Source organism: Macrotis lagotis, chromosome 4 (assembly GCF_037893015.1).
Source record: "Macrotis lagotis isolate mMagLag1 chromosome 4, bilby.v1.9.chrom.fasta, whole genome shotgun sequence".
Taxonomy (NCBI): Eukaryota; Metazoa; Chordata; class Mammalia; order Peramelemorphia; family Peramelidae; genus Macrotis; species Macrotis lagotis.
In genome coordinates, this window is record NC_133661.1 from 106,911,668 (window position 1) to 106,925,783 (window position 14,116).

Genomic DNA, 14,116 nt, shown 5'->3' on the forward strand with positions numbered 1-14,116 from the left:
TGAGACAATGCATAGTCAGTTATTAAAGCTAAGTAAAAAAGAAAAGCAAAGAAGGACTCCTCTTGCCTAGTCTAATAATGATGATGATGATGATGATGATGATGATGATGATCTGGGAGGGAAGACCTTGGGCTTTCTGATCCAAAGGGAAACAATTGCTATATACATATACTCTGAGTCAGTCAGTGCCCTAAAAATGACCAACCAGGGCTTGGTCTGGAACTTATTGTTGGTCAATCAAAGAGAGCCAGAGCGTTTTGGAAACTGTAAACTTCAAGATATTTTACCAGGTTTCATTGATCCCAAAGTTTACATTCCTTTGGGTAGAGTACATGAAGGTATAGGTGGAATGGAAGGAAGGAAGGAAAGAAGGAGGGAGGAAGGGAAGGAGGAAGGAAGGAAGGGAGGGAGGGAAGAAGGAAGGAGAAATCAGGATACAAAGAAAGACAAAAAAAATGTTTGTTCTTGGGTCTCCTGGGGAGATGATTTGTGAAGAAGTAGGTATATATAAGATCCAAAAGTGGAAGATAATTTTGGAGGTAGGGCTCTGTATTTGGTAGGGGAGGGGATGGGAACCAATGTGACTTGTGTCTGTGTGTGTGTGTGTGTGTGTGTGTGTGTGTGTACAGTCAGGGCAAAGAGGCCTATGCCTTTGGGAAATAAAGGATCTTGTGCAAAGAGCAGAAAGATATGATTGTAGAGTTTGTAGAGGGGAATCATGTCTAAAAAGACTGCAAAATGTAAAAGGTGGTCAAACCATGAAGAGTTCTAGATAACTCCATGGATAGAGCCACAGAGTTTGGAGTCAGGAAGACTCCTCTTCATCAAATTACATCCAGCCTCAGACATTTATTAACTGTGTGACTCTGAGCAGGACACTTAACCCTCTTTGCCTCAGTTTCCCCATCTGTAAAATGACCTAAAGAAGGAAATGGCAAACTACTGCATTTGCATTATCTTTGCCAAGGAAACCCCAAATGGGGTCATGAAGAATGAGACATGACAAACAAAAGAACAGTTGCTTCATGAAATAATAATGAGCCCTTGGACTTATTGAGTAGAGAGGGGTGACAAGGTCAGCCCCATACTTTAGAAAACTTTCTTTGACAGTTGAATGATGTCTGTATAGAGAGGGAAGGAACTTGAGGCCAGAACAGTTTGAAGATTATTGCATTTATTCAAGGGGAAAGTAAGCTTATATTTGCATGGAGATCTTCTCACTTTGAATTTCTTTCCAGTACAGCAGACTGCTTCTATTGTAAATCAGGGATAGATCATGTCTCTCAACACTATCAGAGATGGATAGCACTGTTTGTTTAGTTCTTTCTAATTTAACCAAGTATATTTCTTTAAGGAATGGAGACTGTATGGCCCAAGAATGAGATAAGTATGAGTCTTTAAGAATAAAGCAAATGCTGCCCAATAATTTTCTATCCCCACTTAGAACAACTCAGAAATGTTCTTTTAGGTATAGAACAAAGAAAATTAGATATGGAGTTAGATGATATAGGTTCAAATCCTTCCCCACCTTAAAGCTATGTGATCTTAAACAAATCCAAATTGTTTAATGACCTAAGTTTTCTCATCTGCAAACTGACAGTAGAATGAGATGGTGACTAAAGGCTTTTCTAGCTCAAAATTCTATTATATCAGAGATAAAAAAATAATTAACTGCTAATCAAGGATTTTAAAACAAGGTAAACAAACTAGAACAAGTTACTGAGAAATTTTTTTTGAAATCTCACCTATTGTCCAGATTGACATGCATCTGGGATTGGGATGGATGTCAGTTACTTCCTATCAGACCTTATGCAAATGATTTTATTCTGTGCCTCAGTTTCATTATCTGTAAAATGACAGAGCCAAACTAGAATACTGTAGGAGTTCTTTTAGCTCTAATATTGCTATTCTTTCTCTCAATGTGGTTGAAATGGACTGTTTGACCTTTTAAAAATCCTGATCTTCTGTATTCGCTGTGATTCAATAGTGAATAAACAACCTAAGTAACTTGTCTATTAGCCCAAAGAACTATCTTTCAAAGACTTCCAAAGATACAGAAGTATACCATCTCTCTCCAGCTGAGTAATCAAAGATCACATTTGATTTTTAGCAAATACAACGGACAAGCTAAGCTCTTTTTTCTTTTGAATTAATCACACTCTTTATGCTAGATGGATACATTAAAGAGCAATAGAAAGATTGAGTTTTAATTTTTACCAATCCAATTTAAATGCAAATGTTAACCACTCACATGATGCTACTGTGTACATAATTAAGCATCATTATATACCACATGAATCATTCAGAAACCTCTTGAGAGCCATCCTGCTATGTAAAACATGCATTACATTGACAAGTAGCCAAATGATGTGAGCTTCTGCACTCATTAATGCTCCCTTTGAATTATAGGTCAACAGATTATGGGACAACCTATGAGAAGCTGAATGATAAAGTTGGTCTGAAGACAATTTTGAGCTATCTCTATGTCTGCCCTACCAATAAACGCAAGGTAAGAGACTATATTTTCGGAATGTTCCTTATTTATGATGTGACGCCTGTCTTGGCTGGCTAACTTTCCTAGCTTCCTAAAAATCCATTATGGTGAACCTGGGAATTAGAGATGTAAAGACAATGTAAAAATATCTGACGCAGAATCATTTTTCTATCAGCAGCTGAGACTGTTGGAGGACAAGGGAATGGGTGAATCATTACCATTTCAGAAAGGCAGCCATAGGGAGCGAATCTCCGGGAGTGTGGTGCTTATGTTTTTCTTCTCTGAACTTAGGATAGTTAGTCACAACGATCATAATGAGACCTGACAAGGCTCAGCAAAGAAGATGTGAGTGTTTTTCATCAGATGCCCCTGCATCTCCTCTAACATGGAATAAATAGTTTAATAAGAATTTAAGTGGATGCATTATTCCAAGGCGGGTTTGAGCTTTCTTATCTAAACTTTGTTCAGCTTGGTCACTTACATCAGAGTATTGGAGCTCTCTTGAAAGAGTGAGTTCATTTTATAGCCTATATGTGTATCAGAGGGTGATCATATATACTTCTGAGCAGTTCTTTTCTCAGGAAGATCTAGGTCTTTAAATCACAGAATCTGCATGGAGATGCTTGATAGATAGAAGAAACATTATGGGACAATGAAGGTCTTTGCAATCTTGAGGCAATCAATAAAGTTGGCATAGCAGTATATATATGTCCAATTTCTCTACTTATTGTATGAATTTATCACTTTGAAATATGTATTTTGTATCCAGAGGGACATCCTCAAAACAAAGTGAAGAAACTAGCTGGCATTCTAAATTTGCATTAGAAGGGAAATCAGAGTCTATCAGGCTGAATTCAGGCACATCCAGATTTTGTCCTAAAGACTCCATTGAAAGGGAAACACAAACTCTTGAGTCATTCCATTTTACCTTTTTAAGAAATCTAAATTTTCTACTCTTCCTTATGTGTTAAATCTAAATTTTTCTCTTTACAACTTCTACCTTATTCCTCTTTATTTTGCTCTCTTGGTTAAGTGGAACAAGTGAAATATTTCTTCTATTTTGTTTTTATTCTTCTTTCACAACATGGTTAATATGGTTATATGTTAGATTGCTTTCTGAGGAGTGGGAGACAGGAAGTCAGGGAAGAAGGGAGAAAAATATGAAACTCAAAACCTTACAAAAATGGTTGTTGAAAACTATCATTGCATGTAGTTGGAAACAAATAAAATATTTAAAAATAAAATAAAATATAGTTCTTACAGGTGAATACAACATACCACATTGGGCAGACTGGGGCTGATTACAGGGAGACTATCATCTCCCTTTGTGGACATTCTATTTCTATTTGAGCTTTCTTATCTAAACTTTGTTCAGCTTGGTCACTTACATCAGAGTATTGGAGCTCTCTTGAAAGAGTGAGTTCATTTTATAGCCTATATGTGTATCAGAGGGTGATCATATATACTTCTGAGCATGAGAAATATTACTTCTCATATCACAGAAGTCTACTTGACTAAGAGTAGGGATTGATGGTTAAAGAAATGGGGTATAGCTTTCCAATTCTGGGTCACTGAGTCACATCAGTGAGAGTCATTGATCATATTGTTTTATTTTCACAGAAAGATCATTTTTTGTAAGTTGCATGGGAGTTGCATTCCTTGATGATGACTTACTAAATTTAGGGCTTTAGACACATCTAACTTTCTCTTGACAGCTGGTTAGAAATCTGTCCCTTATGAATTGATCATCATTCCATGATAATCATCCATTCAAATTTATCTATAATTTGAAGAACTCCTTTAGGTTAGCAAAGACAATTTTTTGTAGTTAGATAATTTAATTTCTGGGTTCTAGGGAAGCTAGGAACTTCCTTTAGATAATTTAACTTCTGGGTTCTAGGGAAGCTAGGAACTTCTTTTTTGAATGTTTATGCAAGATGGAAAGGTAAGTGAAATTTAAAACTATGTGGTCTCTTGTATCATATTTATAAAGCTACCATGATAGTTTCATTGACTATCATGGAAATTTTTTGTGGTTTTCAATATAGCCATTGAGTTTATCACTTACTTGAACAGAAGATAAATGAGATAAAGCTAGTAAATGCAGCCCCACCTTCCCTTCCTATGACCTGATCAGGATTTATTGTGTTACTTAGGGAATAGCAAAGCTGGCTAGTTTGGATTTTACTTGGTTTCTGCTACATAACAGAATTGATCTGGTTGTGGAGTTTTCCATGATTAAATGGGAAGGGAGAAAAGAGACATGTATCATTAACTTTTAGCTATTCTTAAGACTTGTCAGATTCCAGCTTTCAGAGAATTAGTACCTCTGATTGAGAGAGGACATATTGTTGGTGAGCCACTCCCTTCCCAGAAGTTGAGTTGGCTCTAAAGGCATTTAAGTCACAATATTTATAATAAGCCTAAGAGGAAGAATTTCTTCTTCAACTGATGAATGAGATTTCTGGGTCATTTCTGAGATGCTTGATAGATAGAAGAAACATTATAGGACAATGAAGGTCTTTGCAATCTTGAGGTAATCAATAAAGTTGACATAGTCGTATATTTATCCACAATTTCTCTACTTATTGTATGAATTTATCACTTTGAAATATGTATTTTGTGTTCAGAGGGACATCCTCAAAACAAAGTGAAGAAACTAGTAGGCATTCTAAATTTGGGAATAATTTTTCCCATTCAATGGAATTAAGGGGGGGGAGGAAATGGAAAGTTAAAGTACTATTAATTATGTAGCATAAAGATTTATTAGGGTTCTCTCAGATTCTTTCAGGATTTTGGCCACTGCCTGATTATAAGCAAGATCACATTGTTGGTCATGTTAACTCTTCAATACCAGTAAGGCTACTCTCAAGTGAATCAATATCATGAATATAATTAATCAATTAGTCCTCATTTGGTGTAGTAGGATAATTCCCACAACACACTGTATAACAGAATCAATGTCCAAAAAAGGGCCTTAACCTATCAAGGTGTAATTTAGCAAGACAATGTAAATTTCTGAAATTAATTTCAAAAAATTTAATTTCTTAAGGATATAATAAAATAGATGTGACCAGACCATATGTTGTTCCTGAGGTAGTGGGGAGGAGGGAACTTTTGGATGGACTTTTAGTTCAGAATGAGCCGAAAATAGTTATTTGTCCTTAAATATCTGTAGCCATTAATTACATTCTTCTATGCCCTTAAAATTAATAAAATCTTAGATTACATTAAAATAGAAATAGAATGTCCACAAAGGGAGATGATAGTTTCCCTGTAATCAGCCCCAGTCTGCCCAATGTGGTATGTTGTATTCACCTGTAAGAACTATATTTTATTTTATTTTTAAATATTTTATTTGTTTCCAACTACATGCAATGATAGTTTTCAACAACCATTTTTGTAAGGTTTTGAGTTTCATATTTTTCTCCCTTCTTCCCTGACTTCCTGTCTCCCACTCCTCAGAAAACAATCTAACATATAACCATATTAACCATGTTGTGAAAGAAGAATAAAAACAAAAGGGCAAAACAAACATTAGGGGGGAAATACCATAATACATAAGACAACTTTTAAAAAATTGAAGATAGTAAATTTTGGTCTGCATTTAAACTCTGAATATGAACGGTATTTTCCATTCCAAGTCTTTTAAAATTGTCTTTGATCATTGTACCACTTGAAATGAGCAAGTTTGTCATCAGTGATCTTCCTACAATAGTGTTGTTAGTGTGTACAATACAGAACTATATTTTAAAAGGAATACTTTTTAGACTGAATATGTCCAGAAGAGGAGGGATAAGAAAAGAGAGAAAACTTTTAAAAAACTGATTATTTGAAGAACTATTGATGAAACCAAAAACATCTAGCCAGGAGAAAAGAAAACAAGAGAATGTGTTTGATGTCTTTAGATATCTAAGTGTCTGTTAATGTGGAAGAGGAATTGTACCTATTCCTATTGGCCTCAGAGGGCAGACAAAGGACTAGTGAGTAGACATTACATGTCAATAAGTTTCTTTTTTTTGCAAGGCAATGGGATTAAATGACTTGCTCAAGGTCACACATCTAGGTAATTATTTATTGTCTGAGGACAGATATGAACTCAGGTCCTGCTGACTCCAGGGCCAGTGCTTCATCCACTATGACACCTAGCTACACCTGGACATTATCTATATCAACCAGCTAAAAGGAACAACTCCAACTTACTAGTTATCAGAATTGTTCCAAAATGTAATAGTCTGCTTTGAGATAATGGACTTTTTATTGCTTGAATAACAGAAGCTGAATAATCTTTCAGAGATGTTATAGAGAGAAATTTGTATTTGTGATATGAGTTGGATTCTGGCTTCCAAGGTTCTTATCGGTCAATAATCATTTTTAAGTGGTTTAAGCACTGAGGATAAAAAAGAAAAGAAAAATGGACAAGAAAAGCTAAGTCCTTGTCATTAGGGAGTTAACATTCTAATGGGAAAGACAATATACAAAGGACTATATTAGAGACAGTGTAAATAGGAGTTAATCTCAGAATGAAGATACTCTAGTGAGAGGAGGAGGAGGAGGGAAAGGAGGAAGAGGAAGGATAAGAAAAAAGCGTATTGTAGAATGTTAGATTTGAACTAAGTCATTAAGGAAGCCCTGATGGATGGGTCAGGAAGGGAAACACTGGTTTTAGACTGTAGCCAGGGAAAAAAGCACAAAAGCATTCAAAATTAAGATTATACAATTTTTTTTATCATTTTATTCTAGAAATATAGTGAGTAAAAGGCTAACCTTGGAGTCAAGAATACCTACATTCAAAGTCAAGTGCTATCTCTGATATATACTAGTTGTATGACAATAAACAAATCATTCAACCTTTACTTTTATCTGGTAACTCTCTAGTACTTTAAGGTGCATGCAATCTTGGTACTTAGTTTTCTCACATAGTATGTTACCCACTCCAAAAAAAAAGATAGAAATCTGAACCAAAATCCCCCACATTTTAAAGATGACTGTAAATGCTTTCTGAATTCCACTCATTGTAATCACAAACACACATACACACAAATATACAAAAATGTTTTATAATTTTTCTCCCAGAAATATATTTCTTCTTTCTTATTATATATTTGTATTGTAGAATCTTACCTACCACTCCCCCCCCCCCATTTTTTGGTTATTTGTTTTCATAACTAGATTTTGTTTTTCCATTATCATGTTTGCTATTTAGTGAGATGACTTAAGGAATACAATGAAGACATCCCTCGAATTAAAGACAAGAACAAAATATAACAATCAAAACTGGTAATTTAATAATTTTATAACATATAAAATCTCAAATATTAAAATCTCCAAAAATCCCTCTTCACTAAGATCTCTCTTTCCTTTTCGTGAAGTAACCTAGTATATGTGTCTGTGATAGATGAGGTGGACCAGGAGAATCAGCACTGAGTGGATCCCACTACCAAGATTGAGGCAGTGTAGTTATTCGTCATTGTGTCTTTGAAGACACAAATCTCTAGTGTATAATAAATCCTTAGACATTTTGGTGTCAGGAATAGTTTATTGATTATGTAGGAATAGTCTGTTATGGAAAAAAAAAGTTGATTTAACAGGTACACATAAAGAGGGACTTGATAAAATGGAAGTTGAAGAGGAGGAGAATTTGAAGGTATAATACAAATCTAGCTTTAAAAAAAATCAATGCTGATGTTGCAGTTTCACTCTTAAATCCCCCTTGAGTTTATATGTATTCTACCTAAGAGGAAAAGTTCTTTATATGCCCACTGTTTGTCTATCGATGATTTCCCCTCAGCTTCTCAACCAGACTTAGCAATTCTCCCTTCTCTCTGTGGTACCCTTGCATCTTGATGGAGCAAAAAAACCAAACAAACAAACAAAAAAAACCCCACAACTTGCATTTAGTTGGAGAAAAGGTTTTAAAAAAGGCTCAAAGAATTACTGCCTCCATTATTTGCTGTCAGAAATGTTCAGCACAGATTGCTCTCAATAAAGACAGACCCTTCAGACTGTTCCTCATGCTTTCAGAAGCCCCCTTTTCTGTCCCCCCCCAAACTGTGTTTTCTCTGGTTAATTAATAAAATTACATTTGATACTATTTTCCACAACCTTCAGCCTAAAAATAGAAGCCTAGCCTATCAGCAACCTTTGGCTATTTCCTGAGGGGCCTTTGGTGCAGTCAATATTAGGCATGATTTGTCTTTTCTCCAGATGCTAAAACTGTAATCACTCTTCTGTATGGGGTTCAGCTTTCAAAGATGAGTTCAATTAGTTAATCTCTTTTGTTTTTCTTCATTTCCTGAGTGTACTTAGTTGTTTTTCAGTTATTTTTCAGTCAGATCTGACTCTGGTAATCCTATTTGGGGCATTCTTGGCAAAGATATGAAGTGGTTTGTCATTTCCTTCTCCAACTCATTTTACAGATGAGTAAACTGAGGCAAACAGAATTAAGTAAAATGTTCAGGGTCACATAGCTAGTATGTACATTTAATACTTATTATCCTTTGGCTATCAGGACCATGTCTTAGTCATTGCTTTCTAAGATCAAGAAAAACATGATGAAAATGAACAACAAAATGACCTTAATGGAGTTCATTGTTTTGTTATATTTGGTAGGATTATCAAACCATAGATTTCAAGAATTAAAAGGAACAAACCATCTCATTTCACACATAAGGACAATAAATACCTGGAAAGGATAATTGAAGTTAGTTGAGGTCAATTGATGGTAGAGTCATTCTTCTTACTCTCACTCACTATAACATATGGAGTCACCAGAAATAGACTCAGAATTATTTATCTTTCCAAATCTTGGGGCGGCTAGGTGGTGCAGTGGATAGAACACCAGCCAAGGAGTCAGGAGTACCTGAGTTCAAATATGGCCTCAGACACTTAATAATTGCCTAGCTGTGTGGCCTTAGGCAAGCCACTTAACCCCATTGCCTTGCACAAACTAAAAAAAAACAAAACAAAAACACCCCCAAATCTTTCTAAGTAATGTACAAAATAAAAAGCCAACTAAAGAAAAACATGAAGTACACAAAGAAGCAAATATTCCTTGCTGATTCAATTCCCTCTGGCATAAAAGTTGAAATTTTCTATCTTTCAATTCAATAAGAATCTGATTAATATTTAACATGCCAGGATTTTTGCATAGTCCTTGCTGAAAATTATTTGGAGAGGCCAAAGGGAGCTGTTGTATTGTATAATAGATCAAAGAGGGTGTTTGACATTTCCCTGAGCTGACATTCAAGGCTTGCTTATTCTGTCCTAACTCTTTCATCTCTCCCTTTTGTACCCCAAACCAGCCATTTGCTTCTAATCTTTTAAAAGCTATGCATGTTTCATTCATAGGGAAATGATTCATGCTAAACCAAGGAAGTCACTATTTAATTTTCTTCTTTCTTTCTTTCCCTTTCTTTCTTTCTCTTTCTTTTTCTTTCCTTCCTTCTTTCTCTCTCTCTTTTCTCTCTCTCTCACTTTTTCTGTCTCTTTCCTCTCTCTCTCTCTCTTTCTCTCTTTTCTCTCTCTTTTTCTCTTTTGTCCTCTCTTTCTCTCTCTCTCTTTTTCCTCTTTTTCTCTTTCTCTTTCTTTTTTCTTTCTTTTTCTCTCTCTCTTTTTCTCTTTCTTTCTCTCTCTCTTTCTTTCGTTCATTTTCAATCTTTCTTTCTCTCTTTCTTTCATTCTCCCTTTATCTCTTCCTTACTTTTTTCATTCTTTCCTTTCCTTCTTCCCCTCCCTCCCTCCCTTCTTTCATTTCTTCCTTTCCTTCCTTCCTTCCCCTCCCTCCCTCCCTTTCTTCCTTCCAACTGTTCCTTGTGCTTTCAGCAACTCCCCTTTCTGTCCCCCTCCCACACTGTGCCAAGGGAAAATGATGTATAGATTACAAAGAGCAGAGCAATAAATGCTAAAGGGCCTATCAACACAAGATAGGAAGGGAGATATAAGACAGCCTTTGGGGACCAGATGAGCTTCATCCTTGGGTACTGAAAGAACTGGCAGGTGTGATTGCCGAGCCACTTCAGTGATCTTTGAAAGGTTATGGAGACCGCAGAGTTGGAAAAGGGCAAATATTGTACTGATTTTCAAAAAAAAATTGGGAAAGAAAATGAGATCTATGAACTTTTTGTTTCTGGCTAACTCCTAGAATATATTATTAAAGAGATAATAAGTGAACATCCAGGAAAGCAAGGGTAGATCACAAAAACTTAAAAATGAGTTCATCAAGAACAGACCATTTCCACTAACTTCATTTACTTTTGGATTCAAGTTACTAGGTTGGCAAATCAGGGCTATGCCGTAGATACAGTTTGCCAGATTTTATTCATAACATTTACAAAGTCTTTTATGCTCTTCTTAGGGTAAATTTCCAGAGCTGAACATAGTGGCTAGATGGCTAGACTCAAAAATGAGTCAGTAACAATTTGAGGCAGGGGATTTGCTAGATAATGCAGTGGACTTTGAGACAGAGGTCAGAGGATTGAAACCAGCTTGGGAGAACTAATCTTTAAAATTCAGTGTGAGAATTTCCTCCTTAAAAATGAGAAAAAACAACAATTCAGGTTTTGTTTTATAGTTTTGTGGATTGTTTAGATTTAAGCAAGTGATAGGGGAAATGTTATTCATTCATATTAAGCTGAAAAATGTGTGGGGCATGTTTGGTAACCTTTTTCTGGTTAGTCTCTTAGTAAACAATTACCAGCAAAACACTGCTCAGAAGACTTGGGCTTGTTTTCCAACACTGGTAGTTATTGTTTGACCTTGGAAAGTCATTTAAACTCTGTGGAACTCAATTTCCTCATCTATAAAATAAACATCCTGAATTAGCTGGCTTTACAGTTTCCATTCTTCCCTAAAACTCTTGATTTTGTGATCTATGATGATACCTTAGTATGTCTTTAGCATGGTATAAAGAATGCTGCTTCTGGAATCAGAATACTCAGTTCAACTCTCAGGATATCTCTAATGGGGTACCTTAGGCATATAATCTTATTCTTGGTTTATTTAACATTATCACTAACGACTAAGTTAAAGGCACAGAGGGGAAAGTTGTTAAATTTTCATATGATAAATAACAGGTTGTCTTATAAATTCAGTATCCATAAAGATCTTGACAGGTCAGACTATCAGTGTGAATGTGACAGGATGCAATTTGATAGGAATAAATGCAAAGTTGTCTTTTTAGCTTAAAGAACAACAGCAACAAGATGAACAAAGAATGCTTCTCAAAATAAGGAGATATTACTAGATCCTAGTTGGTGAATCTGAAAAAGACCTGAGGATTATTGTAAACCATAAATTCAAGAGCAGCTCCAAATTTCCAATGTGATTTTAGGTTGCCTTCGAGAGAAGTAACTGCAAGTTTCAGGGAGCTGATAATTTCGCTGGACTCTGCACTGGTCATACTCCACCTGGATTATTGTGTTCATTTATGATGTCACATTTCAGAAAAGGCACCAAAAAACTGGAGAATGCCTAGAGGAAGGTAACCAGGTTGGAGAAAAGTTATGAGATCAGGCCAGAATAAAATCCATTTCATGGAATAGTTAGCTTGGATAACTGAATACTTAGGCAGGAACCTCCCTGTAATTAAAAGGCTGCCATGAGGAATAAGCATTTGATTTGGTTTGCATGGCCCTCGAGGGAAGATCTAGAAAATGTAGGTAAATGTTACCAAGACACTAGAGAAAGCTTTAATGATAGGAAATACCTTACTAAGAAGTCCATCACAAACTAGAATGAAGCCTTGATCACCCTAATACCCCTTGTTGGATAAACTGTAAGGGAAATTCTTGTCTAAGTTCTGTGTTGATGAGCTGGTCTTAAGCTCCCCGCTAAGTGTGAGATTCTATGTCGCCAGGATTTTGTTTGGTTATTGGTATAGGCATGTACCCTAAACCCGATGCCCTCTTACTGATGTTGAGATGAAATGAGGTATTTGCAAGAACTGAAGAAAATGATGTTTATTTTGCTTTAACATAGCAAGGGTACACCACAAGGATGCAATGGTACTTAGTTGCTCTTGGCACTCTCCCCCGCTGTTCCATCTAGAAATGCATCTGGTCAGATAGTAGCTACCTGGGTATAGCAACCTGTGTGGTCTCAGACTGCCCTCAGGCAAACTGGTACCAATCACATTGTGTGAGGAAAGTCATTTAAACTCTGTGGAACTCAATTTCCTCATCTATAAAATAAACATACTGAATTAGCTGCATCAAGATTAGACAAAGTGTTTCAGGATACCACATAACAATTCTTGTGAGAAGTTCAAATGATTTTCTAGAGGACCTTCCATCATTTAAAAAGCTAGATAGTCCTCCTGTCATGAGTCATACCAATGGAGGGAAAAGGGAGAAAAACAAAAACAGAACAAAAACAAAACAAAATTGTGTAGTTATACAATAACTAGAAGTCCTAAGACTTTCATTCTTCACTCAGAAAGCTATGTCTCAAAGTGTCACAGTCTGGTCTTTGTGATATGAATGATGTCACATTTTGATGTTCACAATGGGTTTCCTAATGCAAAGTAAGTGGGTCAATTAGGGCTGTCCAAATGCTGAACAAGGACTACACCAAGAATACAAAGGCCACAGAACAGATGATGACACAGATTTCTTATCCTGATGTAAAGTGATAATGATGAACAGAAGAACCTCTAGGAATACCAGGGCTACTGCATGAATAGTTTTGACACGGTCAACAATTCTGCACCTTCTCTTAGGGTGATCTGCAGTAAAAAATATTAAGAGATCATAAACATCACCATTTAAGTTGATACCAAGGCTCTCTCTGTACCTACTACCTACTCAGAATTCCTTGAACTAGATTGGGGAAATGATACAAAATCTTTGCTCACTTAAGAGTCCACTGTAAATGGGATTCCCTATTCTTCCACTGTGCCTAAATAAGGACTCTCCTTCACCCTCATCCAGTATCTCCTTTCGTAGTCACTGTAGTTACATAACAACAAAAGCCAAATATCTCCCAACAATAACATTCCTTTATCTCCCACTTTTTTTGTTGAGTTCCTTGGACCATCTCAAAGGAAAGGAAGTCTACAAATTAAGGACCTGAACTACTTCTCCAATATCAATTTAGGGGCTAGGGCCTCAGCTACTGTGGCCTCCACTGACCATTGTAGTGTTATCAATATAATGATGTACACCAATGAGACTTCTAAAGAGATGCCTATTTTGGGTCTTTACCCACTGCAATGTGGGAGAGGACAACAAAAGTAGATTGGACTCCTTCCCAGATGAAATCAAACTGATCCTAACTAGTTTCAGCCATGGAAATAGAAGGAAAAGCAATGGCAAGGTTGTTAGTCCCATACCACTCACCTTAGTTCCAGACTGCAGTCTAACATTGATGAGACCAAAAATACTTGTAGGCAGAGAAAGAACAGATGTTTTTATTCAGCATCCTATAGTCCATTGTAAACTGCCAGGTACCATCTGTTCTCCTCGGAGTCACTAGAGAACTATTATTTTATACCCCACTCTTCCCTTAGGACCTGATATAGATATTAAATACAAGGGATGATTCAGGTAACTCTAAGGATTTCCATTTGGCCCCTACTTTCAATAGTCTATCTATAGATATCTATATCTATCTATACATGCCCAC

At 36.1% G+C, this 14,116-nt stretch overlaps 1 protein-coding gene across 4 annotated transcripts in view; it reads left to right on the top strand.

Annotated features, from left to right (window-relative positions):
- Window positions 1-14,116, top strand: part of SORCS1 (sortilin related VPS10 domain containing receptor 1) — a 741,634-nt gene that overhangs the window by 399,999 nt on the left and 327,519 nt on the right. For all 4 annotated transcript variants that reach the window (XM_074233753.1, XM_074233754.1, XM_074233751.1 and 1 more), the window contains exon 3: window positions 2,410-2,509. In XM_074233753.1, coding sequence (XP_074089854.1) covers window positions 2,410-2,509 — 100 coding nt within the window. The remainder of the gene's footprint in view (window positions 1-2,409; window positions 2,510-14,116) is intronic.